Source organism: Halichondria panicea, chromosome 3, assembly GCF_963675165.1.
Source record: "Halichondria panicea chromosome 3, odHalPani1.1, whole genome shotgun sequence".
Lineage (NCBI taxonomy): Eukaryota > Metazoa > Porifera > Demospongiae > Suberitida > Halichondriidae > Halichondria > Halichondria panicea.
The window spans coordinates 8,296,394-8,321,670 of record NC_087379.1 but is presented as its reverse complement, the minus strand read 5'-3'; the positions used below and the strand labels follow the sequence as shown (position 1 = coordinate 8,321,670).

General features: G+C 43.5%; 2 protein-coding genes across 2 annotated transcripts; one reads left to right on the top strand and one right to left on the bottom strand.

The window, feature by feature from the left end:
• Positions 1–109: 109 nt before the first annotated feature.
• On the bottom strand, positions 110–15,909 carry LOC135334182 (structural maintenance of chromosomes protein 4-like). Its single transcript, XM_064529269.1, has 24 exons — positions 15,548–15,909; positions 13,560–13,751; positions 12,203–12,379; positions 11,740–11,904; positions 11,274–11,401; positions 10,022–10,119; positions 9,398–9,525; positions 7,110–7,299; positions 6,696–6,736; positions 6,445–6,501; positions 5,441–5,562; positions 4,893–5,133; positions 4,580–4,741; positions 4,361–4,401; positions 4,035–4,167; positions 3,427–3,609; positions 3,216–3,342; positions 2,976–3,135; positions 2,582–2,864; positions 1,962–2,135; positions 1,522–1,683; positions 1,077–1,232; positions 592–852; positions 110–392 (listed from the first exon to the last, which is right to left on the bottom strand). The coding sequence occupies exons 1-24, from the start codon at positions 15,704–15,706 to the stop codon at positions 225–227; spliced, it is 3,708 nt and encodes a 1,235-aa protein (XP_064385339.1). The 5' UTR covers positions 15,707–15,909; the 3' UTR covers positions 110–224.
• Positions 15,910–16,000: 91 nt separating this feature from the next.
• On the top strand, positions 16,001–25,224 carry LOC135334185 (arginine-glutamic acid dipeptide repeats protein-like). The gene is made up of 18 exons (XM_064529274.1): positions 16,001–16,598; positions 16,860–16,930; positions 17,207–17,306; positions 17,394–17,487; positions 18,533–18,640; positions 18,740–18,788; positions 18,985–19,086; positions 19,393–19,506; positions 19,833–19,874; positions 20,034–20,138; positions 20,243–20,323; positions 20,822–20,969; positions 21,150–21,204; positions 21,748–21,878; positions 22,227–22,436; positions 22,717–22,889; positions 23,380–23,646; positions 23,792–25,224. The coding sequence occupies exons 1-18, from the start codon at positions 16,253–16,255 to the stop codon at positions 24,953–24,955; spliced, it is 3,360 nt and encodes a 1,119-aa protein (XP_064385344.1). The 5' UTR covers positions 16,001–16,252; the 3' UTR covers positions 24,956–25,224.
• Positions 25,225–25,277: the final 53 nt, after the last annotated feature.

The window sequence follows — 25,277 nt, the reverse complement described above, 5'->3', positions numbered from 1 at the left end:
ACTGTGGACATGCACATACACAACAGATGCTATCATCATATATACCCATGCACTACTCGTGCAAGCAAGCATCACCACTTCTCCAATCAATGCAAGCAAGCATCACCACTTCTCCAATCAATGCACATTTTAATAGAATGAGAGGATTTAATATCAGCTTTAAACAATCATTAATGTTATGCAGTGGTGGTAATTATAGGAGTCATTAAAAGCCTAAAGTTAGTTTATGTGGAGATGGTCGGGAGGGTGAGTCCAATCTGGATCTTCCGGGGGTCAATAGTGCAAGTCTTGGTGACGTCGTCAGTCTTGAAGATACCTACTAGTCTGTCGGCTTGTTCGAACATGTTGTTACGCAGACTGATTATAATGAACTGGGCATTCTTGGTACGCTCCTGTGAGTGTGTGTGTGTGTGTGTGTGTGAGTGTGTGTGTGTGTGTGTGTGTGTGTGAGTGAGTGGACGATCCAGTTAGCTAGCGGACAATCCAGTTAGCTAGCATTGAGAGAAAACCAGAAAGCAATATCTAAAGCACACGATCTATCTACCCTCAGTGAATAAATGCACGTCTACCAGTAAGCTAGGTGTAGCATACCTTGATATAGTGGGCAACAATTGAGACATTCTTAAAGTCGAGGGCAGCATCAATCTCGTCCATAACATAGAGTGGTGATGGCTTGTAGTGATGGAGGGCAAACACGAGGGCCAGTGAACTGAGAGTCTTCTCACCACCAGACAGATTAGTGATGTTCTTCCAGCTCTTCTTAGGAGGACGAACGCTGAATACGATCCCTTCAGAGAATGGGTCCAGACTGTCCACCAGCTCTAGCTCTGCGTCACCCCCTAGAGTGATCATCTGTGGGGGGGGGGGCAGTGGTTACTATGGTTACCGTAAATGAATAACGCAGCATACATACAGAGAGGTTAATGTCAGTATCTTGTATAAAAAATCAACACAAAATGAAATACTATCACTAACAATCCAGAACACTAAACTAACATTAGTGTAGCGCTACTGAAGCTCCTCCCACATCCATCCCCTCGCTACTGAAGCCCCTCCAACTTCCCGCCCCCTCTCACCTGGTACATCTCCTTGAGCTTGTTAGTGATAATACTGAACCCTGACATGAACTGGTCGAGTCGTTGTTTCCTCAGATCCTCAAACTCTCCTCGACACTTGTCCCTCTCTCCAGTCACCGTGTCCAGCTCCACTAGCCGAGCTTGGTGCAGCTCATCCTGCGTGTGGGGGTGTGTGGGGAGTGTGGTGTGTGTGTGGGGAGGGGAGATTGTTACAGAAAGCAGCAACTTATCGACAACATGCATTGCATCATAATAATTATATTGCCTAAATCTAAACATAATTATGTAGTATTGTAACAGTAGTCCACCCCACCCCCCCACACACACCACACCACACCACACACACACACACACAACACACACACACACACACACACCACACACACACACACACACCACACACACACACACACACCACACACACACACACACACCACACACACACCTTCCGCTTGTACTCCTCTATAGCGGCCATATTGGGTGTCATTTGCTTGAGCCTCTCCTCCAGGACAGTGATCTCGTACTCAACCGTCTGTTTGTCCAGTCCTGCCAGCTCTTCATCACCCAATGCAGGGGGTCCCTCATCATCAAGGTGCAGCTTCTTGATCTATGTGGGGGGTCCGTCAATAGGAAGTGGATTACAGTATCAGGTGATCAGAAAAATCTGGGCATAGTTTACGTTAGAAGATAGTTGCTGTGCTAAAATTGATATGATCACACTAACATGACTAATATTGATATGATCACACTAACATGACTAATATTGATATGATCACACTGCTTACATGACTGTATACTTATCACTCTAAGCCACTACCATAAATATTACTAGAATGTTTTGCAAGCATCAAACATAATCCGAACTTTGCAAACGTTGATGCTCACCTCACTCTGGAAGTGCTTGATCCTGGCGTTGTTCTCTCTCATTTTGCTCATGTACTTGTCTAGCTCGTGTTTCACATCCACCAGCCCGCTCTGTAGCCCCGCCTCTTCTTCTTCTATAGCGTCCACCTCCCCCCTGAGGGCATCCAGTGTGGATCCATACTCCACTGCTGACTCCTAACAAGAGGGGGAGGGATAATGAGAGGAATAAATACTGAGAGCATAGTTAGAGTCTCAAAGTATCCAATATGATTATAAGCCAAAATTCCAAAAAAACAGAAGATTTGGACCTGAAAATAATTGCTGATCTAAGCACACCATATTGTAGCACTACCAAACAGCTACTAAATGCAACCTTTAGCTTCGAAATTGGACATTCCTAACACAAGTTATGATCTCTCAAAGTAGCATCTAAAACAGGCCTGCTCCCCCACACAGGCCTGCTTCCCCACACAGGCATGCTCCCCCACACAGGCCCGCCCCCCCACACAGGCATGCTCCCCCACACAGGCCCGCTCCCCCACACAGGCCCTGTTTGGGGGAGCGGGCCTGCTCCCCCACACAGGCATGCTCCCCCACACAGGCCTGCTCCCCCACACAGGCCTGCTCCCTCATACGTGTACCTTCAGTTTTTCTTGCTTTTCCAATATCTCCTTAGCCTCCTCCTCCAGTGCCTTAAGTTGACCTTTGACCTCCACAATTCTCCGCTCTGTATCCTCTAGCTCCCCCTCCAAAGAGGAGATCTTATCCTCGCACTTCTTGAGGTTACGTCCGTTGGTTTTGATGGCTACAGTAGCCTTGGTAATGGCTGCCTGACTAGAGTCCATCTCTGAGCAGATGGCATCCAGTTGAGCCTGCTGTGATTGCATGCGTGAGCCCCCCACCGCCATTATCTGGGAGTGAAGCCTGTGTGATGTGTGTGGTGGGCGTGTGTGGATGAGGTGTGGGCGTATGCATGTGCTGCATGTGGATGCCAAATTACATACTAAAATGAATAAGAAATGCGTCTACTCTGACCTTTCCACTTGTGCCTTGACTGTCTCTGCTGCATCTAGTGCTTTCTGATATGTCTTGGTGAACCCTTTGACCTCTCTCTCCAGCCGAGCCAAATGGGCGGGATCCATCTGCTCTTGTTCACTGGCTGCCACCTCCAACTCCCCCACACGTGCCGCAATGCCTGGTGTGTGTGTGGGCGTGTGTGTGGAGTGTGGGTGTGTGGGTGTGGGATAGACTACACAGTTTTGTACTAGTTTGTACCTTCTTCCTTGACAAGGAGAACTTCAATGTCACGTTGTAACTTCTTTATCTCTCTCTCTATCCCGGAAAGGTCAGAGGTCAACATCTTAACCTTATCCTCTAGACCTGACTTCTTAGGTAGAGACTCCTACAACATTGTAACAACCAAGTGCTATACAATACAGAGGTTTACACAATAATTTGTATGATGTTTGCAGTTTAATTTTATTACCTGCAAAGCCTTTTGTTTGCTCCTGAGTTTCTGCTCCAGTTCTGCCAGCTGTTGGGGTGAGAGGTCATTGACTAGTTTGCTGGACATCCTTCCCCTAGATACCTTCCCCCCTCCACCGCTCATGGTCCCTGCTGCATCAATCAGCTGACCAGACAAGGTCACTACACGATGACGCTTGGAGCCCTACACAAGAGGAGGCAAGCAGTGGCTGAGTGGAGTGAGGAGTAGCTACAGCAATAGCAGCTAATACAGCACATTGTGTGGTTCTGTGTACAACTGTGTAGCCTAGAGCTTGGGGCCTATCAACTGTGACTTTCATTTGCTTACAATGTTTCCACTTCTACATTTTGTCATAATGAGACTGTACTACAAAAAAAAGAAGAAAAAAGAACTCAAGGCCTATGTCAGAGCAAGGCCTATGTCAGAGCAAGGCCTATGTCAGAGCAAGGCCTATGTCAGAGCTAGTGTTCATATAATTATTGATTCGAATCACTACATTTTTACTGGTGCTTTAAAACTTTCATTCTACAATACAATAGTTCTATGATTAGTCATTTCCCATGTACATTCATGCTGACAGTATCACCAGAGCAGTGGTTGTACAGTACCTTGAGGCCAATCCTGGTGGCCTGGTCGAGGTTGTCAGCCACAAGAGTGTCCCTCAGGGCATGATAGAACACGTTGCGATAGCGAGGGTCTTTGGGACGCACAAGATCATACAGTCGAGAAACATTCTCTGGACTGCAGTGAACGGGACGGGGGTGTGTGGTGATAATGGAGGGGGTGTGGTGATAATGGAGGGGGTGTGTGGTGATAATGGAGGAGGTGTGTGGTGATAATGGAGTGGGTGTGTGGTGATAATAGTGGGTGTGGTGATAATGGAGGGGGTGATAATGGAGTGGCTATATGCATGGGGGGGGGGGGGAGGACTTACGTAGTTATCTTGCTACTGGCTTGCTTGCTCCACTTCTCCATCTGTGTGTAAAGAGAAACAGAGCTATTTAATTTATTAGGAGAGCAGTTTTTAATCTTAACCTTCAACCAACGACTATAATTCTATGCATTCTGTAATTTCTACAAACAGAGAAGCCTAACAATTAAAACAGATTTCAACAACTGATGTCATCCATACAGCCACCCCCCACCCCCCCACCTTGTCCAGTCCAATGAATGTGCCCACTCCCAGGTTGTTCCTCTTGAGGTAGTCTACAGCCTGCACTGCAGTGTCCATGGTGTCCACCACAATGTAGTCTAGAGGACCACACGCTGTGCTGATCGCGATGTCATACTTGTCATCAATGGCTCCCAAATCTCCCTAAGAGGGTTACTTCATAGTACTAGTGGATTATTGAACACTTATAAGTTATTACAATAAGCTATAATAAGCTCTCTTGAATCGGTGTACATAAAATATAATGTCCCTCACAACACACACCCCTCACCATCCGCCCACACACACCCCTCACCAGCCGCCCACACATCCCGGGCATAGCGCCTCTCTCCTTCTGCCTGAGTAGTGCTGACAGTACTTGTCCCTTCTCATTCTGAGCAGCCATTGAGCTCTTAGCGTCCTCAACATGACCACTGCTCTCCTTGATCTCCAGTGAGAGCTTCTCAACCACAGCAGACACTGTGCTTAGTGCTGATACTGTCTTATCAAGCTGGGTCTTCTTGGAGGTCACTTGAGACTCCAGAGCCATGAGCTTTCTGTGTGTGGGCGTGTGTGTGGGGGTGTGGGTGTGTAGGTGAACAAAAGTTGTGATAATGGAATGGTGTGTTAAGTGTGGCAAGTAGTTGGTAAAAAAGCCAAAGGAAAATTCATAAGGAGATCAACTGGTAAAGGGTCATCACATTGAAAAGCTGAAAATACATTACCACAAGTGGCAAGTAGTTGGTAAAGGTGTATTATTAAAAAGCCAAAAATTGAGTAAGGAAATAAACTGGTAAAGGGTCATCATATTAAAAAGCTGAAAATACATGCCTCTACCTATACATAGATAAGCCATGCACTCACTTCTTCTTTTCAGCAATGGAGGTCTTGGTGACCTCGAGGTTCCCTTGAGCCTCTTTCAACTGACGCTCGTTACTTGTGAACCGTTCTCTGTAGATATCCAGCTCAGCCTGACCCACATCCAACTACACAGGAGGGGGGGGGGGTGTACAGTACAGTCATGTATATCAATATTCCTCGAGGCCTAGCCACACGAGGAATATGGTAAAGCTGACTGTGTGTGTGTATTCCAGCTGTAACTGTTTCAATGTGTAGTCAGACTATGAACAGCACTGCATGTTCACAAACACCATGATTGCTGTATTTAGATGTACATAGCTATTATATCAGGAGTCCTGCTATTATTCTGCTATTATCAGTGGTAAGGTTATTTGAATGAAACCACAGATAGACACAGTGGGAACATGATGTACTACACCTCTGATGTGGTCAGGCCTAGGGGCACAATGTTGCTACAGTTACAGTGGACAAGCACAACACCCACACACAGTGAGAGATTAGAGACCCACAAAAAATGGGCAGCATTGTGGGACAATGGGGAAAGTGTGTGTTCATCCCACAAACACACACAAAGTGAAACCTGTGTTATATCCTGCATGTACTTATCCACCACGATTTAGACCATGCAATGAGAACTAAATTGAAAGGGGAAATAGCCCATGGATAAACAAAGGCAGGTGAACTAAAAAAAACACAATATAACAGAAGCAAATTAGTTCTGATGGTCAATTCAAGCAATGTCTAGTATGGTGTCAGGTGTGGCCATTTGATTTGTATTAATACAAACAGAAGCTATCATGGCAGTATCAGGTTCCATGGAGACCACTGTCAAAGCACTCTGGGCTTACATGATTATACATATATGTAGGAAGCATTCCCAGGAATTCAGATAGCGCCTCACTACCTCGCAATTGGTTAATTTGGGCACTAATTAACTACAAGGTCGCTACAAGTACAAGGTAGGGTTGTCATTGACTACATTCTCCAGTGTAATATGATCACAGCACCTTTGATTTAGCCTCATTCATAGCTTGGTTTAGATCCACCAGTCTCAACTCATGGCCCTATATATAGAGAGAGTGGAATCATGGCTATCTTTTATCTACTATGAAATATCCATTCATTCACACAATAAACACATAGCAACTGGATGCATTATGCAACTTGATTTGCTGTGAAAACTTGTACATATCGTGTGCACAACAAGAGATCTACATGCAAGATAGTGGAGTGCAGTGATCCCTAATCAATCACACACCTCCTTCTCATCTTGCAGTCCCTGGGTGGCTGTCTTTAGACCTACAGTGTGCATGGCAGAATGAAATTAATAAGAATGTTGGCAAAATACTGACACTTGGGACGATAATTACACGGTGTGATAATTTATTTAAACAGCTGTCTTGATATACATGTAATAACTATTATGTTGCACATACATTGATGAATGACATTGCAATAGACCCACTTCTCTTTAATCATACCAGCTGTCACTGTACACAGCTACACATCTAGTGGTCATATTCCAACCAGTATGGGCAAATGACTACTCCAATGGAGGCCACACTGTCACAGATAACAAAACCAAATCCCAACTGATTTTGGCGTATAATAAAACTGTACAGTGATTGAGCTGCTTCTTAATGGTGGCCACACAAACCACTCACTAACTTACTCTCCATGACTTGAGATAGCTTCTCTTCCTCCTCGCTCTTTCTGACCTCAAGAATTTGAATCTTTTTCTTCAGTTGTTTTATTTCTTTCTCCATTTTCTCAGGGATGGCCTTCAGCTCGACAAGACGCTCTCCTTCTTTAGACAAGTTCTTGGTTGTCTTCTTTAGATTGTTCTTGGAGTTCTTGAGAGCCTGAGGAAGACAACAGGTTTGTGGTAGACTTACATCATTATGGAATTAGCAATTAACAACATCTTTGAATGTCTATAACTCGAGTTTGGATGGTCAAAATTCATTGATTTTGTGATTTCTGGAAGCCCAAAGCAAGCTCTTTTCGATGGTATGTTCAAATCAAAGATTATTTTTGAGGTCATTTTTAGTGGGTGAAGAATGCAAAATTGGGTCCGTTCAAAAGTGTGAGTTATATATCATTGGAAAGAGCTCGCTTTGGGCTTTCAGAAAATCATAAAATCAGTTGGAATTGGATGGGTAGGAGTTAAGTTATGGGCTCCCAAAATGATACACTTAGTCATTGAATTGTATCGCTCAATGATGCTGCTATGGAGGTTCATGCAGAGACAAAGCTACTACTAGCTATCAATAGGACTGACAAAAGTGTACTTTGAGAGGACACAATCTTTGCATCCAGGTGTACTCTAGGTAGGCTTCACTGGTGAGTTAGGTCAAGGCCCAGCGTGGTATACGGTGGCAGCTAGGCTTCACTGTGTATTAGGTCAAGGCCCAGCGTGGTATACAGTGGGGTTTTACAGCTTCCAATATTGCAGGTAAGTGGCCACTACTGAGGAACAGACCCACATCTTTCCTGCACTCAATCTACCATCAATGACCTTACCTTCCTAAGAGTCAGTGATATAGGATATATTACAAAGGGTTCAAATGCATGCATGACTCACAAACACTGTACGTGCTGCATAATTATTGTTAATAATTAGAGGTTTTTAAAATAAATACGGTTTCTCTGACACTACTCTCAAAAGGGACACTGAACTATAAATGTAATGGCTATCATAATTATATTTGAGTGTTTTACTTTCACCTCAAAACAAAATGAGTAGATTGTGTCATATTCACAAATATTGTCTATTTTGTGTGATAGACAGACTACCAGCTGTAGAGTGATTCAAGCGTACAGTGAATAATCTGTCTGGCATTTTGTGTATATAGTCTCCCTAGCAACTTGTGTTACGCATATCCTGCTGTTGAGGATATATAAATATTTACAATAATAAAGCCAATTTCACCGTACATTGATTGAGATTACCACTGCACCTGGTAATAGTATCACACACAAGGAAATGAAATAAGTCCCTTCATATACACTCCAGATGTCTATACTTAGGCGAACCAATCTAACAGAATTGTTATTTGCTAAGCCAACAAGCTAACACAGGGATACAATGCACAGACGCTATATAAAGATGCGCTAGATAACAAAGCCGCCTTCTTTTGGCTCTATAGACCTTGAAAATGAATTCTTGAGACCATACAGACACACACACAGTGTTGTCTAAAGTCTTGTGAGTTGTCTTATAGATAGCACAAAGCTACACACGTTACATAAGTATAGTCAAAGGTGGTGCAAAAACTGATGTGCCAAATGGCATGCAGCAAATTGTGGATTGAATGCTAACAAATTAATACTCACGACTAAGTGAATACATACATCGAAGCTGGCTGGCTGAAACAAACTGAAATACAAATAAGTTGCATATTTTCAAAACAAAAAACTTGTTTAGACATAATACACACAACACAACCGCACACAATCTACACAGACTGAGAGAATGCCATCAATACCTGACATACACACACACAGTGACACAGAGCTAGGGAGATGGTTAATGGTGGACATAGTTCAGTGGGTTATCACAACAGTATGGGTGACAGTGTCAGATGCTTCCTGCCAGCAATTTGTAGGGAGACTGCTCTAGAGATAAACCAGATAGCCAAACAGAGGAATGAAGCTTCAGAAATGTGGATTGGGTGACAGTAGATGTTAAATGGATGACTTGATACCACAAACACAATGCTGTCAGTATTCAATATTGGTTGTGAATTGGCCACTGCACAAAGACACACACATATCCACCAGCTAGACAACATCTTCACACACAGTCATTATTATATTATATTTATACGCAGTGATAAGTCTTCACTGATTAGTTAGACAATAAACTGGTAGACCATAATCTGCTTACAAGTTCCCCATATAAGACATACTGCTATATGCTAACAGTGTCCAGCAGCCATGGTGTGTGTGTGTCCTCACCTGTCTGGCATGTACATCCCTCTGCTCACAAGAGGACAGCTGCTGCTTGCACTCATCGTCCCCTTCCATCAACTTCTCGTAAGCTTTTGTATCTTTCTTCAGCGCTTTCTGCTTCTCTTTCTTGCTAGCTACAGGAGCACGAGGTAGAGATCATGTGAGTATCTCACACAGTGGCACTTATATACAGGTGCCAAAAAACCGATATTTAAGCAATTAAAACAAGTTCATGTATAGACATTAATGGCTTAGACTTGTTAGACTTCAATCCCAAACACATCAGTTGCTGCATTGTTTACTGCTACCCACTAATCAACGAATGCACAGGCCACAAATTAGTTCAAAACTTGACCACACTCCCATGCTATCTATTTTGAGGTTAGGCTGTCTACAGTGTACAGGCTAATGGACACATGTTGTGATGTTTCTATCTACATTACTACTATAAGACCAGCACAGCTAACAGTGCTAACCCATCACTACTATAAGACCAGCACAGCTAACAGTGCTAACCTATGTGCAATACACGTGAGAGAGGGTTATGAATCAACACACACTGTGGACACAATAAACAGGAAACAAGCTGACAGTATTGGCAGTATTAAAACATTGCAGTTCTAGTAGCACCTGTGAGCTCTGCTATTTGGGCCTGCTTGTCTGCCACAGTCTCTTCCAGCTCTTCCTTCCTTTCCCTGGCCTTCAGCTCATGCTTGCCACACTCAAAGCTGCACAGGGGGTAATAAGTGTACACTAGTAGCTGCACAGGGGGTAATAAGTGTACACTAGTAGCTGCACAGGGGGTAATAAGTGTACACTAGTAGCTGCACAGGGGGTAATAAGTGTACACTAGTAGCTGCACAGGGGGTAATAAGTGTACACTAGTAGCTGCACAGGGGGTAATAAGTGTACACTAGTAGCTGCACAGGGGGTAATAAGTGTACACTAGTAGCTGTACAGGGGGTAATAAGTGTACACTAGTAGCTGCACAGGGGGTAATAAGTGTACACTAGTAGCTGCACAGGGGGTAATAAGTGTACACTAGTAGCTGCAGGGGATGCCACCTATAATAGTCAGCTGAGAGCTAGTACATACAGTGACTGGACTACTAACAAGTGCCAGTGAGGCCATTGAAACAGGTTGTGTAGTGTCTTGCCATGAAAGTATATACGCACAGCAAAATGACGACTAAATAAATTACTTGTATGAACAAACAGACACCATTCAATTTAATCATAACTCTAAACAAAAGCTCATGTTGGTTGGTTTCTTAGTGTTTCTTAGTGCATACACATCAGTAGTGGGGGTCCTTGATGCTCACATATCTATAGCAAATAAGATCAAGCCAGCTGCTGGCAAGTTACCACATGAAAGGAGAGAGCTGTGTAGGGATATAAGAAACCTTGTTAATGCTAATGCTTCACCATGACAACTTCTACAATAGACAACCCTCCACCAAATGCCTATTATTTCAACCACCAGCGTAACCTATCAGATGGTCTCATTCCGTGAGTTGTATCCCTAACCAGACTCACCACACACACATGCAGACATGGGTAATGAAGACAAATACATTTTACAGTGTTGCATGCTGATTCCCAGCTTCCCAGCTAGCACACAGTTTGGTGACTTGCACAATGAGAACATAAACTAGCTGGTGTCTAAATCACATCCTGAAATAACAGCTTGTAAATATTCCCAAAGCCTATGACAACACATTCTTTGTAGGTGTTCTGCTCAGCATTGCTAGCATGTTTGGAACTACTTTAATTGTTAAATCATGTCTAATTGACTTAATTAGGAGATCAACTGCAAATAACACGACTACTTGATACCTACTCCCGTGTAGTATAATTATCATGGCAGCCATTAATGTACTTACATGTATCTGCTGTATAGCGAGTGCTGCTTGAGGCCCATGTCACGCTGCAGAGACAGGTAGTGCTCTGCCTCAGCTTTGGGCCCTTCTAGAGAGGTCTTCTCTTTCTCCACAGCTTTGGCTCGATTTAGCTGCGTGTGTGTGTGGTATGTGTGTGTGTGTGTGTGTGGGTGTGTGTGTGTGTGTGTGTGTGTGTGTGTGTGTGTGTGTGTGTGTGTGTGTGTGTGTGTGTGTGTGTGTGTGTGTGTGTGTGTGTGTGGTGTGTGTGTGTTTTGTACAATTAAGTACTTGAATACATACATGAATATGCCATTAACAAAAATAACTAATTAGCTGGCGATACAAAATACCTTAATTAATTACAAAGAGTCCAGCTATTACGCATACAAATCTTATTACTTTAATGCAGCTATTACGCATACAAATCTTATTACTTTAATGCAGCTATTACGCATACAAATCTTATTACTTTAATGCCTCTTTCTTCTGTCAACTCTTCGACTCTCTTTGACATCTGTTCAATAGGTTCTTTGAATTGGCTGGTTCCAATAATGTCCTCCAAAAACTCGAGCATGCCATCGTCATGATCAGACTGAGCCTTGGGTTTCATGAGAGCAATCTGCTCCACTTCTCCCTGTGTGTGTGTGTGTGTGTGTGTGTGGAGTGGGTGGATGGCATGTCTCAATGTGCATGTACATGCGCTGGTTTGAACTAACTGCTCTTTGAACAAGCTAAAGAATCGTAGGTACAACTTCATGCAAGTGTTCACACCTTATGAGATAAAACTTAGAGATATAGAACAAAAGAGCGAGCGAGGTTATTACCAATGGACCGCATGTTGTAATGTGAAGGCTTAATTGAATTGGAGGATTACAAACCAAGCGAATGTTTGCACAACAAACAAAGCTACTAGTCTCACAAAGTATACACACCTGTAAGATAAGGAACCTGTTGTGGTCTAGATCAATGCCAGAGCCTCTCAACAGAGTAGCCACTTCCTTGAAGGGAACTTTCTTGCCATTCACTTGGTAGTAGGAGCTGTTGTCTCGATGCGCTGTTCGGGACACTATAAACTCACTCTCTGGAACCACCTCAAATGCATCTCCAGGCTGTGTGTGGGTGTGTGGGTGTGTGGGTGGGTGTTTTTGAGCAACGGCCAGTTATTATTTGCTAGGAAAAGGTAACTAAGTAGCTATGATATTGTTATCTGAGCTGTATCTACATGTGACTGACTTGTACTGCTACATGAAACCTTGTAGCAAACACAGTAGTCTGGTGTGCTGCCTATCTCATGTTGTGTGCACATAATCACCATGCAGTGACTCTTGTGGGCAATTTTGAATGGAGGCCCGAAAACACTGAACATTACAATGGCTTCAGGATATACCGTATAGCGCGAAATTTTCGAGGGGCTTAATTTTCGCGGATTTCGTGGGTTGGAATTCTACACGAAAATTAAGTCCACGAAAAGTGTTCGTTAATAAGAATTACCTGCTACATGCAAATATTTAAAGGCGTGGCTTCCGGTAAACAGTCATTCCGCGAACATTGTGCAACGAAATGGCTTTTAGAGGCCAATCCACGAAATATAAGTGCCTCGAAAATTTCGCGCTATACGGTATTGTATTTTCTGCCACTAATTAAGGTCAACTACAGATATGGGATTGTACCTTTCAAGCACGCATAGCTGGAACACCTAGGTCTGAATAGATACAAGCATTCTCTAATTGGCTAATTACAAAGTAACACTTTGTTGAGCAAATGCAGTAATCGACTACAACAGGTCAAAAATACCAGCCAAAACAGCATTGCCTCCAATACATACATATTCTAAACATAAAGTATATTCCCAGGCCTGATACAATGGAGACAAGAAGGATATAAGCATCCTTACTATAATTATAGCTAGCCAGTGGGTGTTTCTGGTGGAGCTCAAAGTTTGCCTTGGTAACCACTTAAGTTAGCTTGAGGCCCAAAGCACACAGCCTGGGTGATATAGTGGGTGTGTGTGTGTGTGTGTGTGTTGGGCTGCCAGAGCCTAATGGGATTAAGGAGTGCATTGATGTCTACCTAATTGTGTGCGGACACCTACTACCATTGTTGACAGCTGTTGCTCTAGAAACTGAGTTCATAATAAATTAATAGTTTCACATAGTCTGCAAATATAACAACTCCCCTTTATACTTAGCTAAATAAGGAAGACCCAGCTATTATTGCTAGCATATTTACTATACTAGTGACAATGCAAATACACTCGCACTTGTGTACAAATTAAACATATATGCTCACCAAATCTTTAATCAGTTGGAAATGGACGCTGACAGTACAGGAGGCGATGTTTTGATGGTGGGTGGAGTTGTGGATAAGAACACTGACTTTCTTGGAGCGAATCTTGCGAGCACGATATCCAAACACAAACAACATGGAGTCTATCACATTGGACTTTCCACTGCCATTGGGGCCGACTATAGATGTGAAACACTGTACATGTGTGTGTGTGTGTGTGTGTGTGTGTGTGTGTGTGTGTGTGTGTGTGTGTGTGTGTGTGTGTGTGTGGTGTTTTTGCATCAATTTCTGGAGCGTGCATTCCAATTGAGAATTTTAATGATATTCATAGTCATATGTTTGCCCACAAGCTATCAGGTAGGAAACACTATAGACCAACTGACTATCAAAGGAAAACAATATCACCAGCAAAGATTGACCTCTTTCTAGAACACTTAATTAGTCGGTAGTGGGCTGGGGTCAGGGGTCATATGACAGAGAATAGTAGAAACTGCACCAATAATTTATACTGTTACAATTGACAATTTAGACATGATCGGACATTTAGTCATAATCATAGCCATGATTAACAAGACTTCATTGTTGCAAGCCCATACAGTACAGGAAGGCTTCTTCAGAGGATGTCTAGTGATATCATAATGTATGATTCAACAAACATTGACCTGGCAAAATGAAAACATTCACACTGAAACAATAATAACCCTGTCTTGCACAAACTGTCCAGTACAGCTATGACACATGCACACGGTTGCACACGGTTGCATCCATAGCAATCCTTGAAGCCCATTAATATACTAATAAATATCAGTTTTTCAAGCGGCCTTTTGTTAACAATTTGCAACAATTAAGCTAGCTGGCACACCTCAGTGCATACAAGGGTGGGCAGTCCTTGGCTACACCTCATACCAATGTGGCTAGCATCCTAACTCCAAACATTAGTCCGAACACTTGTAGAGCACACACACTAATCAAGCTGTAGAGCTGGCTACATGCTTCAGAGTAACTAGATATCCATAACAAGTAACCTTAGAAGAATTACCCTGCTAGCTAATAGGCCTAAAGTGGTCAGTCATGATTGCCGTGCCTCTCCCCTGACAGTGACTATGGAATGGCAGCTCTCAAGCACACACAGTGTCTATACCAACAATCTGTTTAGGTTTGACTGTTTATTGAAACACAGAAATGAGTCGTATGATACAATTATGAGATCACCACAATAACTAATGCCATTATGTAAACACTGATCGGAACAAGTTAGTTCAAAGGATTCAACAAAGTTGAGACAGGTCAGCTAATGCCTATGGTCTGATATTACCATTACACCTATAGCCATAATGTGCTGACTATGCACAGACTATAGTCGGAGGTACGCTTGGTAATCATTATTCACGAGATGGATTCTGTTTAGACTTGTGAGAACAGTACACCATTGGCAGGAATACACAACACACCAGGTCTCCCACACAACATCTGTACAACCACATAACAAGGCTCAGTCATATTCCTAATTTCTTTGTGTATTTACGTATGTTACATAATATGATAGCATTCCTGTGTCAATACACACACTGCACTAGACAACACCCAGTAAGCCAACGGACTGGACCTCCTATATGACATGGACTACTGCATACTGATATCATTACATTTCCCTGACTGGCTAGGACACGAGCGTACACAACATTACATGCCACAAGGTAGATCAACTGACACACTAGAGACAGGCACATCATTTAAACTTAGCCCAACCTTGCCACACCCCCAATAATAATTATAACATGAAGTGCCGGACATGCCAGTTGAATCTGGTAGCAATAATATAGCCAGCCTACTCTGAATTGCTGCCCACCATGTGTATAGACCCGCTGACCCCTCACCTTATGAAACCATGCGTATAGACCAGCTGACCCCTCACCTTATGGAACCATGTGTACAAACCCGCTGACCCCTCACCTTATGGAACCATGCGTATAGACCCGCTGACCCCTCACCTTATGGAACGGGCCCAGCTCCTTCACTCCAGCGTACGACTTAAAGTTCTCACAGACTATCTTGGATATTATGAGTCGCTTTGGATCTTCTTGCATAGGTTCTGGCTTTGGACTACCTTCCAGAGCACTGCTTGCCTGAGATGCCTCACTGTCCGCCATTTTTTCTTTTCTCCAGCTGGGATCTTCCAACCTTCAACTCTTGCTTGATTGTAGCTCGTGTTTCTAAGCAGCTTCAGCTTTTGCTAACTCAGCAGAGCGTGTAAACTACAAGAAAAGTACAACAAAAGTACAAGCTATTGTAAAAAGCTTGTAGAACGTTTAGCTTTGAAGTTTGCCGCGAACATTATGCGGCCACGCCCATTTTCCTAGTAGGTCTACGTGTGTATCAACACAACAGGAAGCCATACAGAGCACCACCGTTTAGCTGCTCCTTGAGGTATGATAGGAATGCAAGCTTTTCAGCTGCTATCAATGCAAAGTGCAAACACAACAAGTTAATTGCCCACAGTAATCAAGATCAGAGTGAGAAACTGAGTCTATCTCAGTCGAGCATCTGTTTTTTTTAGCGTCTGTCGTCTTAGATATTGTCTCCAAGGCCAAACAGTGTTGTTGCAAGAGACTCTATTGTAAGTATTAATTTTGATAGAGCTATCAAGTACAGATCTTGAATATCGAAACAAGAGACAAGCAGAGAGTGTTCTCAAGATGCCCAGGAAACCAGCTCGTGGTAGAGGGAGATACAATACTGCAAGCCCAACTGTGTCTGTTACTGGTTCCAATGGAAGCAGCTCTGGCAGAAGAGCTGCCAGCACAGCTACTGCATCAGCTAGCACTGGGTCTGGTGGGAAGGCAGCAGCAGCCCAAGTTATGGTCACCAAGAGTGGCAGACAAACCAAGAACAGTAATGGGAACCGCAGGAGAAAGTACCCAAGTATTGGCAGGAGGACTCCTGTGCCCAAGTCAGGTAGACGAGGCCGTAAGAAGGATAGCAGCAACTTGCAAGATCCGACCAGCTACAAGTCTGATGATGGAGTGGTGTATAAGCCAGGAGGTGTGTGAACAGTAGCCACATTGTATGGTGGTGTGGATTCAACCACCTATCATGCACACACACAGTAATAATAATAATAATTGGTTACATTTATTTAAATATTAATTGACTACATGTCCTGTGGTTGCAGACAGAGTGTGTTTCCCACCATACTTGTATTATTGTGATGAGCTGTGTACATGGAAGTTGTTCTAGCATCCTAGCCACTAGTGATTCACTTAGCACAATTTCCAATTATGATCGTGGTATTTGTCCCTGCAGATTATGCTTATGTGGACAGCCAACAGCCAGAGCTCCCCAACCATATCTGTATCATCAAGGATTTCAAACTGGTAAGTTGAAACTAGTCCTAGATATACCAATATCCATTCTATAAAGCTATCAATTTTCTAATCATCATCATTAATGTATTGATAATTATGCTCAGAAAGCTGTGATATTAACACATTCACCAAGGTGTGCAACCTGCACCACGGGAACTGTGTTTGCTTCAACTATGCTACGGATATTCATAATCCTCCCACTAGCTACTTATCATTAGATTCATGGCAGCTCTTGAATCACCACAACTTCACACTCTGACACACATCTCCTTGCCCCCCTCTTAGGCCCGTAAAGACGCTGTTATCGCTGAAGTCAAATGGTTTTATCGGGTTACCGAGTTACCAGAAGCCGTGTACTTACTGTTGATGGAAGACAGGAAAAGTGGTATGTTGGTTAATTTACTCTACAAGCTCTTGTACCATAATATCACTGTATGCATTTAACCACCGTGGCCACACCTGTTCTTTGCAGGAAAAAGTGCTGCCGTATTCGACCACCCCCAAGTCAAAGATCGAGAGCTTTTTATGGCCTTCAACAAAGACACCCACCCAGCCACACTGTTTAGGTATACCATTGTGTTTGTTATTAATGCAGTAATAACTTCAGTACAGTAACAACATCTCTATAGAAGCCTTTCTTTCAGTTTTGACCTACTGGGGTGAAATTTACAACTAGTCAGTGATAATGTGCAAAACAGCCATGTGTGGATTGTGGAGTGTGTGGATTGCCTAGAGGCCATTTCGGATGATACAAGATTTCTCTATTAGTCTAATCAATTCACAAGGGCTACTAAGCTAGCTAATGTGGAGTGGGTCTGGATGTTAGCCAGCACTGTACTTATTAGTGACTTGTCTCATGCTTATTAATTAATGGATGCCTTTCAAACTTGTAAGCTGATATCTAAGCAGCTATTATAGTGGCATGGTTGTTCAAAGGGACTGCCTCTAGAAATATCCCATGCAGTGTATATGTAACAATAGTTTGTACAAACAGTATGGTGGAATTTCACAATGATACTGCTTTTTGCATATCAGACACTGTACACAAAACTAGCTGTTAAAGTGTGTGTTCACATTTTTCAATCATGTGATATGCATTAAACCCTATTGACTTAATTGGCATAATAATGAATACATAGGAAATGCAGTGCATGAATTTGCTTAGCACATCATTTGTCCAGTCTGCTCTGCTCTAGATAACAGCTTGTTCGGATAGCTGCCCTCATAAAGACACCACTAGAGCTGTGTAGTTGAGTGTGGTTTGCCCTGTGCTTTGACTGTGGTGGCCTGCTTCAGATTGTGGTACACTTTTGTCCAGTATAATTTATGAGAAGTGTCTGTACAACTTTTGGTCAGTGTTCTATTGAGATAGGAATCTACGGTAGCCTTGGTAGGACAGTGGAGACATTGGTCTCAGGTCAATGTGTGAATGTGTTCAGTCAAGGCATTGTGTGTGTTGGTATATCTAATTACATTATCAAATTCACTTCCTGTTACTAAATTAATTAATACGGTATGTAATCACATTATCTAGTAATATTATTCACTTCCTGTTATTGAAATACCCTCTGGGCTTTGATAATCATGATTGTGCTTGTTTGTGTGCTTCAGGGGAAAGTGTTACATCAAGAAACTGGACGAGTTAGGTGACAAACTGACTGAGTTTTTGGACAAAGACGACAGCTTCTTTTTTTCGTACGGCTACAAGCCTGAATCAAGGTGAGAATATCTGTACATAGTAACACACACACCAGCTTTGCCCTTTGATGTACATTAACTGCAGTGGTTGATATTTCCATTGCTTATGTTTCCTTGCAGGAGGCTGACATTGGAAGATGAGGAGTCATATGTCCCCACAAGTCAACAGGTAAACAAACTCATATTGTTATTCTTTGGGGCATTTAATTTCAATTTGTGGGGATTTTGCTGTAATTTCAGTGTGTCTTTGTGCATGCATGGCTAGTCATTGTGGTTACCTGCCTCCCCTGAGGGTGTACCCCACTAAGTTATTTAGGGGCTGATGTAGCAACAGAACCACTACAATATGGTTGGCATACTTGCAGGCTGTGTTACCTGAGTGTATCTGTGCAAACCCTCGTGAAGCTGAGCCCTACTCCTCCACTGGGACTGGCCTGACAAGCGAATTCCCTCAAAGAGAAGAGATGGTATGTGTCACTTATTGATTGATTGTTGCACGTCCTGATGATGTGTTCACTGCCTATAATAGCGTCATCCTTGTGTACACTGTGTGTGTAGGTGATGATAGTCAACTGTGTGTACACTGTGTGTCTTTGTGATGCTATTGATGTGTGGGCTTCATGCTGCTCTGTGTGTGGAGTGGGTGGAGTGGGTGTGTGTGGAGTGTGGGTACTTGTAGCAGTAGTTGTAGCCATCTACGACTGCACTGTTCCCTTGTACATGTTCACTGCCCCCCACACCCTTACCCCCGTATTTCACTACCCCCCACATAGGTATGGAACCCCCAGCTGTCTGATGACGAGCTCCTCATGTACCTGAGAGCTGCCAGGAGTATTGCACTGCACGCTGGAGTGTGCATGACTGGAATGCTAGCAGATGGATACCTGGTAATTAGTCAACTGTTGATTATATAAACTATATATAATATCGTATAGTTTTGTAAACCTGTCATTAGTACTACCCCTCACTTTGCTGACAGGTTTCGTTGCTAATTTTGTTCTTACTTAATTACAACTTACACTACCAACTGTTAATAGTGTTCACCTACAGCAGTATGCAATAAAAACTGCATTTAATTTTGTTTGGTCTAAATTTGTCCGAATGATTTCCAATGTTTTTGCTACTCAGACACACACACAAAATAATGTCACTAAACAAGATTTGCCAAACAACTTATAAATTCTCCATTACACAATGTACATTACATTTACAGGCTGCATCATCTGATGAAACCACTCAGCATGCATTCGATGTTGTAAGTACACACACCACATGATGTCACATGATGTCACATGATGTCACATGATGTATTTATTGCCAGCTAGACTGTAGCTTGCATGATCAGTTTTTGTTGCTATTGCAAAAATAATGTCAATACTTTATTTACCTCTTGTTTTCACACATGTACATGCAGCTGCATAGAAATGGCAACAACACGGAGAATGCGATGCAGGAGCTGATAAAGCATCCAATAGTGAGCAGACTGGTGGGCAAGAAGAACTGGAGCAAAGAGGATGCTGTGAGTTCTCCATGATTATAACAGCTGCAAGTGATTAGTGTGTGTGGGCGGTGTATTAACCTGTGTGGGCGGTGTATTAACCCTGCGTCTTTGTCTCCTTTCAGCTTCTGTTCAGTAAAGGAATGAGACAATTTGGAAAGAATTTCTTCAAAATCAATACAGAGCTTTTGCCTGGGAAACAGATTGTAAGCTGTGTGCTTATCACTGATGTATCTCAATGCATGCTTGGGCACTGATAATTACTCTAGCCTAAGGCAATCTGTTACACCCCACTTTGGAAGGTTGTGGTATCTTTGTCAATCTTGCCATATGGCCGTGGTTAAGTGTCTGTATTGGGAGTTCGCCTAAGTGTATTCATATAATTTATCTTGAGTTCATTGTGCCCTATTCAAAGTGTAGGTCCAATCATTGATCCACTCCTTACAAGAGTAATGGATGAATAATTGATGCATGATGTAATGCTTTATCATTAGCTTATGTGTGTGTTTATGTGTGTTGTATTGCCATGGAAACCTTGTGTCAATGGTGCATTGTACTTGTTTGTGGTTTGGCAATGGTTTACGTGGTGACAAAGGCCGGGTACGAGGAGGTCACTTGCACGGCTTCTATGTTCATTGCGTTCCTTGTAGTGATTAGCGTATGTGCTAATACAGACGTGTGATGACGTGTACCCTCCCACACAGACTGAGCTGGTGGAGTACTACTATTTCTGGAAGAAAACGGACGCCGGTCTCAACTCACGCAATACACGCCGACAGAGGAAGACAGCGCACATTCGCCTGAGTCGGGCACTGCTCAAACCCAGGGAGGTCACGCCTGATAAAGAGTTTGGTGAGTCTATAACAACACTGTTCCCATTTCTCCCCACCAGCTACATGTAGCTACCTCACTCCCCCTCTCTGTTTTATGAAGAAATTTTGTTTCTCAAGTATCAATTTTGCCAGCTGATATAATTATATGTGTGCTTGTAGACATGTGCTTGTACTTATTGTTGCTGCTTTTCTGCTACAGTTGACTGGAGCTCATGTGATGAGGACGAAGGAGACAGTGGGGAGGACAAGAAGAGGTGTGTGATGTGTGTGTGTGTAGTTCAACTGATTGTGTGCATCTCAGTAAAGGCTGCATGCTGCTGCTGCATGGTGTAGTGTATGAATGCTGTAGACTGTGGAATGCAGGGTTGGTGTATTCATATCCTGGGGGCATGGAGACTAGAGTGTTTGGTTGAGACTATGAATCAGCCAAACCTGTTGTCAATCCTCACAATATAGCACTGTACCAGCCGTCCATGTACAGCACTTGATTAATTGAGGAATGCTGTTCCTACAAGCCCGAGGCTTTATCATGTACCTTAGTTGTTACTCATAAGCTGCCATTGCAACTTTTCAACTATTATTTAGCAACTCACTAGTTTCCCCATTTGCATAGTTCTAGGAAATGTCAACCATTTATGTTATTGTAAGATATACTGCAAATGTCCCCTTATGATGATTCATGATGATGACAGGGAAATGTGGGTTAAAATTGCAACACATCGTAGATAATCTATTTCCTTAGTTGGTGGAAGGTTTGAGAGTAATTACGTCATCTCTGTGTTTTGTCTCCATTGCAGCTACTATGCCTGCCACCATTGCTTCACAAGGACTGGTGTCAGTTGGCACCATGCCGGCCCTGACAAGGCTATCCTGTGTGATGATTGTCGAGTCCACTTCAAGAATTATGGCCTCATGAGACAACTAGTCGGTGAGATTGCGATTATGACTATGATTACAAATCACATTGTACAATAACTAGCTGTTTTTGAGTGGCCTCTATTTTGGTTGGATGTAAAAGGTTCATGCTAGGGTGGTCTTCATTATCCTGAGTGGAGGAGGTTCAAAGCCACCATAGCAGTACACCCATATATAAGAGTTGATACTGTCTCGCATGCAACTCTATACAAAGAGCCTATCTAATAGACCCTGACTAAATAGAGTAGCTAGCATCCATGTAATTATATAGTTAGCTTTAACCACGTCATCATAGTTATTGGCTGAGAAATTAACGAGTCATGTGATATTATGACATGTACCTCCTCCCCCCCACTTGTAGTGAAAGGTGAACCCCCAGAGTTCATATTCAAAGACTTCCACGAGATACCTGCCCAGCGTGAGGATAGCTCCACCCCTCCAGCCACGCTACAACCCACACCCGACAAGAAACGGAAGACACGTAACAGCAACGGGACACGAGGTGCCGCTAGACCCGGGCTCAGGAGTGCCAAGACTTACACTGAGAAGAATGATTCCGATGATGATGAAGGTACAGTGTGTGTGTGTGTGGGTGGTGTGTGTGAGGGTGTAGGGGTCGCTGTGCGTTTGTGTGTGCAAGATCTTTAAATATGAATGTTCGTGGGGTCGCTTTGTGTGTGGGGGTGTGTGTGTGTGGGGGGGGCACTAGATCTTTGAATATGAATGTACATGTATGTATGCAGTATGGAAGAAATGTGTACCCTATCAAGACAATGTGTAGCCTGTGTTGTGTAGGTCTATACCCTTCATAACTATTGCATATTTCACCCGCCTCCTCTGCTCCCTCACAGAAGCGGATGCCAGTGAGAGCAGTGAAAGCAGTGAATATGAGACACCCATCTCAGTCAGCAAGCCCAAGCCATTGCAGGCTCGTCGCTCAATTCTTGACAACCTGGACGAATGTCACAACAAGGACGACGTGGACACACCTCCCCCTCCAAAACGACAGAAGAGAGAACACATGGTAAGTCATGCAACACTGACTGCATTTAGTTACTAACATTGCGTGGGCATTATATGATTTGGTAAAGATAGTCAGTGTAACAAGTAGTTGTTCAATTGTTGTTAGTATATATACACAGTGTAGATGCAGCATCTTTGAACGCCCATAACTAAAGTTTGAATGGTCCAAATTTGTTGATTTTATGATTTTCTGGAAGCCTAAAGTGAGCTCTTTCCGATGGTATGTTCAAATCTATTCTCATTTTCGGAGCTGTTTTCAGTAAAAAAGCGTGGGCTATATAGGTGGGGGAAAAGTTCAAAATTGGGTCTGTTCAAAGTTTGTGAGTTAAGCATACCATCAGAGAGAACTCGCTTTGGGCTTTCAGAAAATCAAATAATCATTTTCTTTGAAGCAGCAGAACTAAGTTATGGCTGCTCCAAAAAAATTCTCGATGTACAATGTTCAGCTCTGTAACATTTTTCACTATAAGTACACTACTGTTCTTGTACAGGAGGTCTCTATGAGTGAGGAAGAAGGCAGTATGGACTCAGGCAATGGAAATGGCACTCAGAAGTTCCCCAACCGAGACCACTCCCCTGGCGAAGCCTCGACTAGCTCTGCTAATGATGAGGAGGGGGGCTCCCCCTATAGCAGCTCTCAGGCCTCCCCCAGACATGCCCCCCCTCCACAACACTTCAGCAGAGTGACAAAGGACCGGGAGTCATCGTGTGCACGAACAGACCTCGTGTATTTGAAGAAAGCTCCAGTGCCCACTAAGGTAAGAAGACTACTACAGTTGGTTAGCTACACCGTGTTATTTAGACATCTGTGTAAGAATTGGTATAGCTGTGGTTGTAATTTTAAACTCCCTTAAAAAAGCTAGTGATACCAATGAATCATTGCTTCTTTTCTTCTCCCTCCAGGCATCGGCCTTCTCTGCTCCTGGCACTAGTGCTCATGGAGGTCACCCCTCAGATCTACCCACCCCCACGGCTAATGTCAAAGTCCCAATCATCACTCCCCACGCCCCCCAACTCCCGAGGGGGCCTCCATCGTTCATGAACTTCCCCCAGGGCCATTTCGCCCCCCCTGGTGCTGCTCCACCACAAGCAGGACCTCAGGAGGTGGTCGTTAAACGAAGTAACTCGAGGGAGAGCAACCCGAACCGTGAGAGAGAGCATCAACAGCAGTTACTACAACACCAGCAACAGCAGCAGCAGCAGCAGCAACAATGGTTGGCCATGGCCGCAATGCAGGCAGCGGCACAGGCAGCGGCACAGGGCACACCAGCCAACCCACAGCTCCACCCCTCACACGCACACTTTACGCCTGTCACAGCCGGATATCCAGTAGCCACACCCACTTCACAAGTACATCATCAGGAACAATCGCAACAGCAAACACAACAGCCGATGGTGTTCACGTTTCCAACTCAAGACGAGATAGTGAGACAGCGACTGGGTGGTCAACTCCAGGGCACTCCAGAGCAACAACACTACATGGCAGCACTCATGCAGCAGCAGGGATTGTACCCAACCATGATTGCCGCTGGACAAATGGAGGCTAACAGACTGCACGAGGAACAACACGGAATGGCCACGCCTCAACCCCCTCAGATCGTGGTACCTATGGAACAGTACATGCTCCTCCAACAGCAGCAGCAGCAGCAACAGCAGCAACAGCAACAAGCGGCAATCGCAGCTGGACTCAGTCCAATCGATAGTAACCAAACTTTCATAGAGTTTCAGCGATTCTTTGAGAACACTATGCAGCAAGTACAGAAGGACCCTAATCTGTTGCAGCAGCCACAAGTGCAACACCTTGTGGCTAGCAGGAATGCAATGATGCAACAGTTACACATGCTACAAGCCGCAGGTCACGATCAGCATCAGATAAATGGTGTTCTACAACAACACTTGATTCGAATTCAACAAGATCAGGTGATGTTTCAAGCTCACGCTCAGCAGCAAGAAGCGGCGGCGGCAGCAGCTGCTCATAAACAGAAAATCATTCTCGGGAGGCCGCCCGCGGCTTCAGACAACACTCCGAACCGAAGCAGCAGACCAGGTGTTATAGTGGGGAAATAGTTGAGTAACTCTGTGACTGCATGTCTTAGGTGTAGTAGTTATTAACCAATTTTTTTCTCAATAATTACTTTTATGATGTATAATTAATTTTACTGTATTATAATACATCATCTGTGGTTTTATGTTTGTATCGTGCGTCACATTGTCACCTCTTGTTGTTTGCATCGTGCGTCACATTGTCACCTCTTGTTGTGCAGTTATAAATATACAGAAACTTTATACAATGTGCTTACACGTGACAAAGATGAAAAAGGAGTTTGTTTACAATGTTATGTTGTCAAAATATGCATGCCATCGGTAACGTAGTCAGGTGATCTAACTG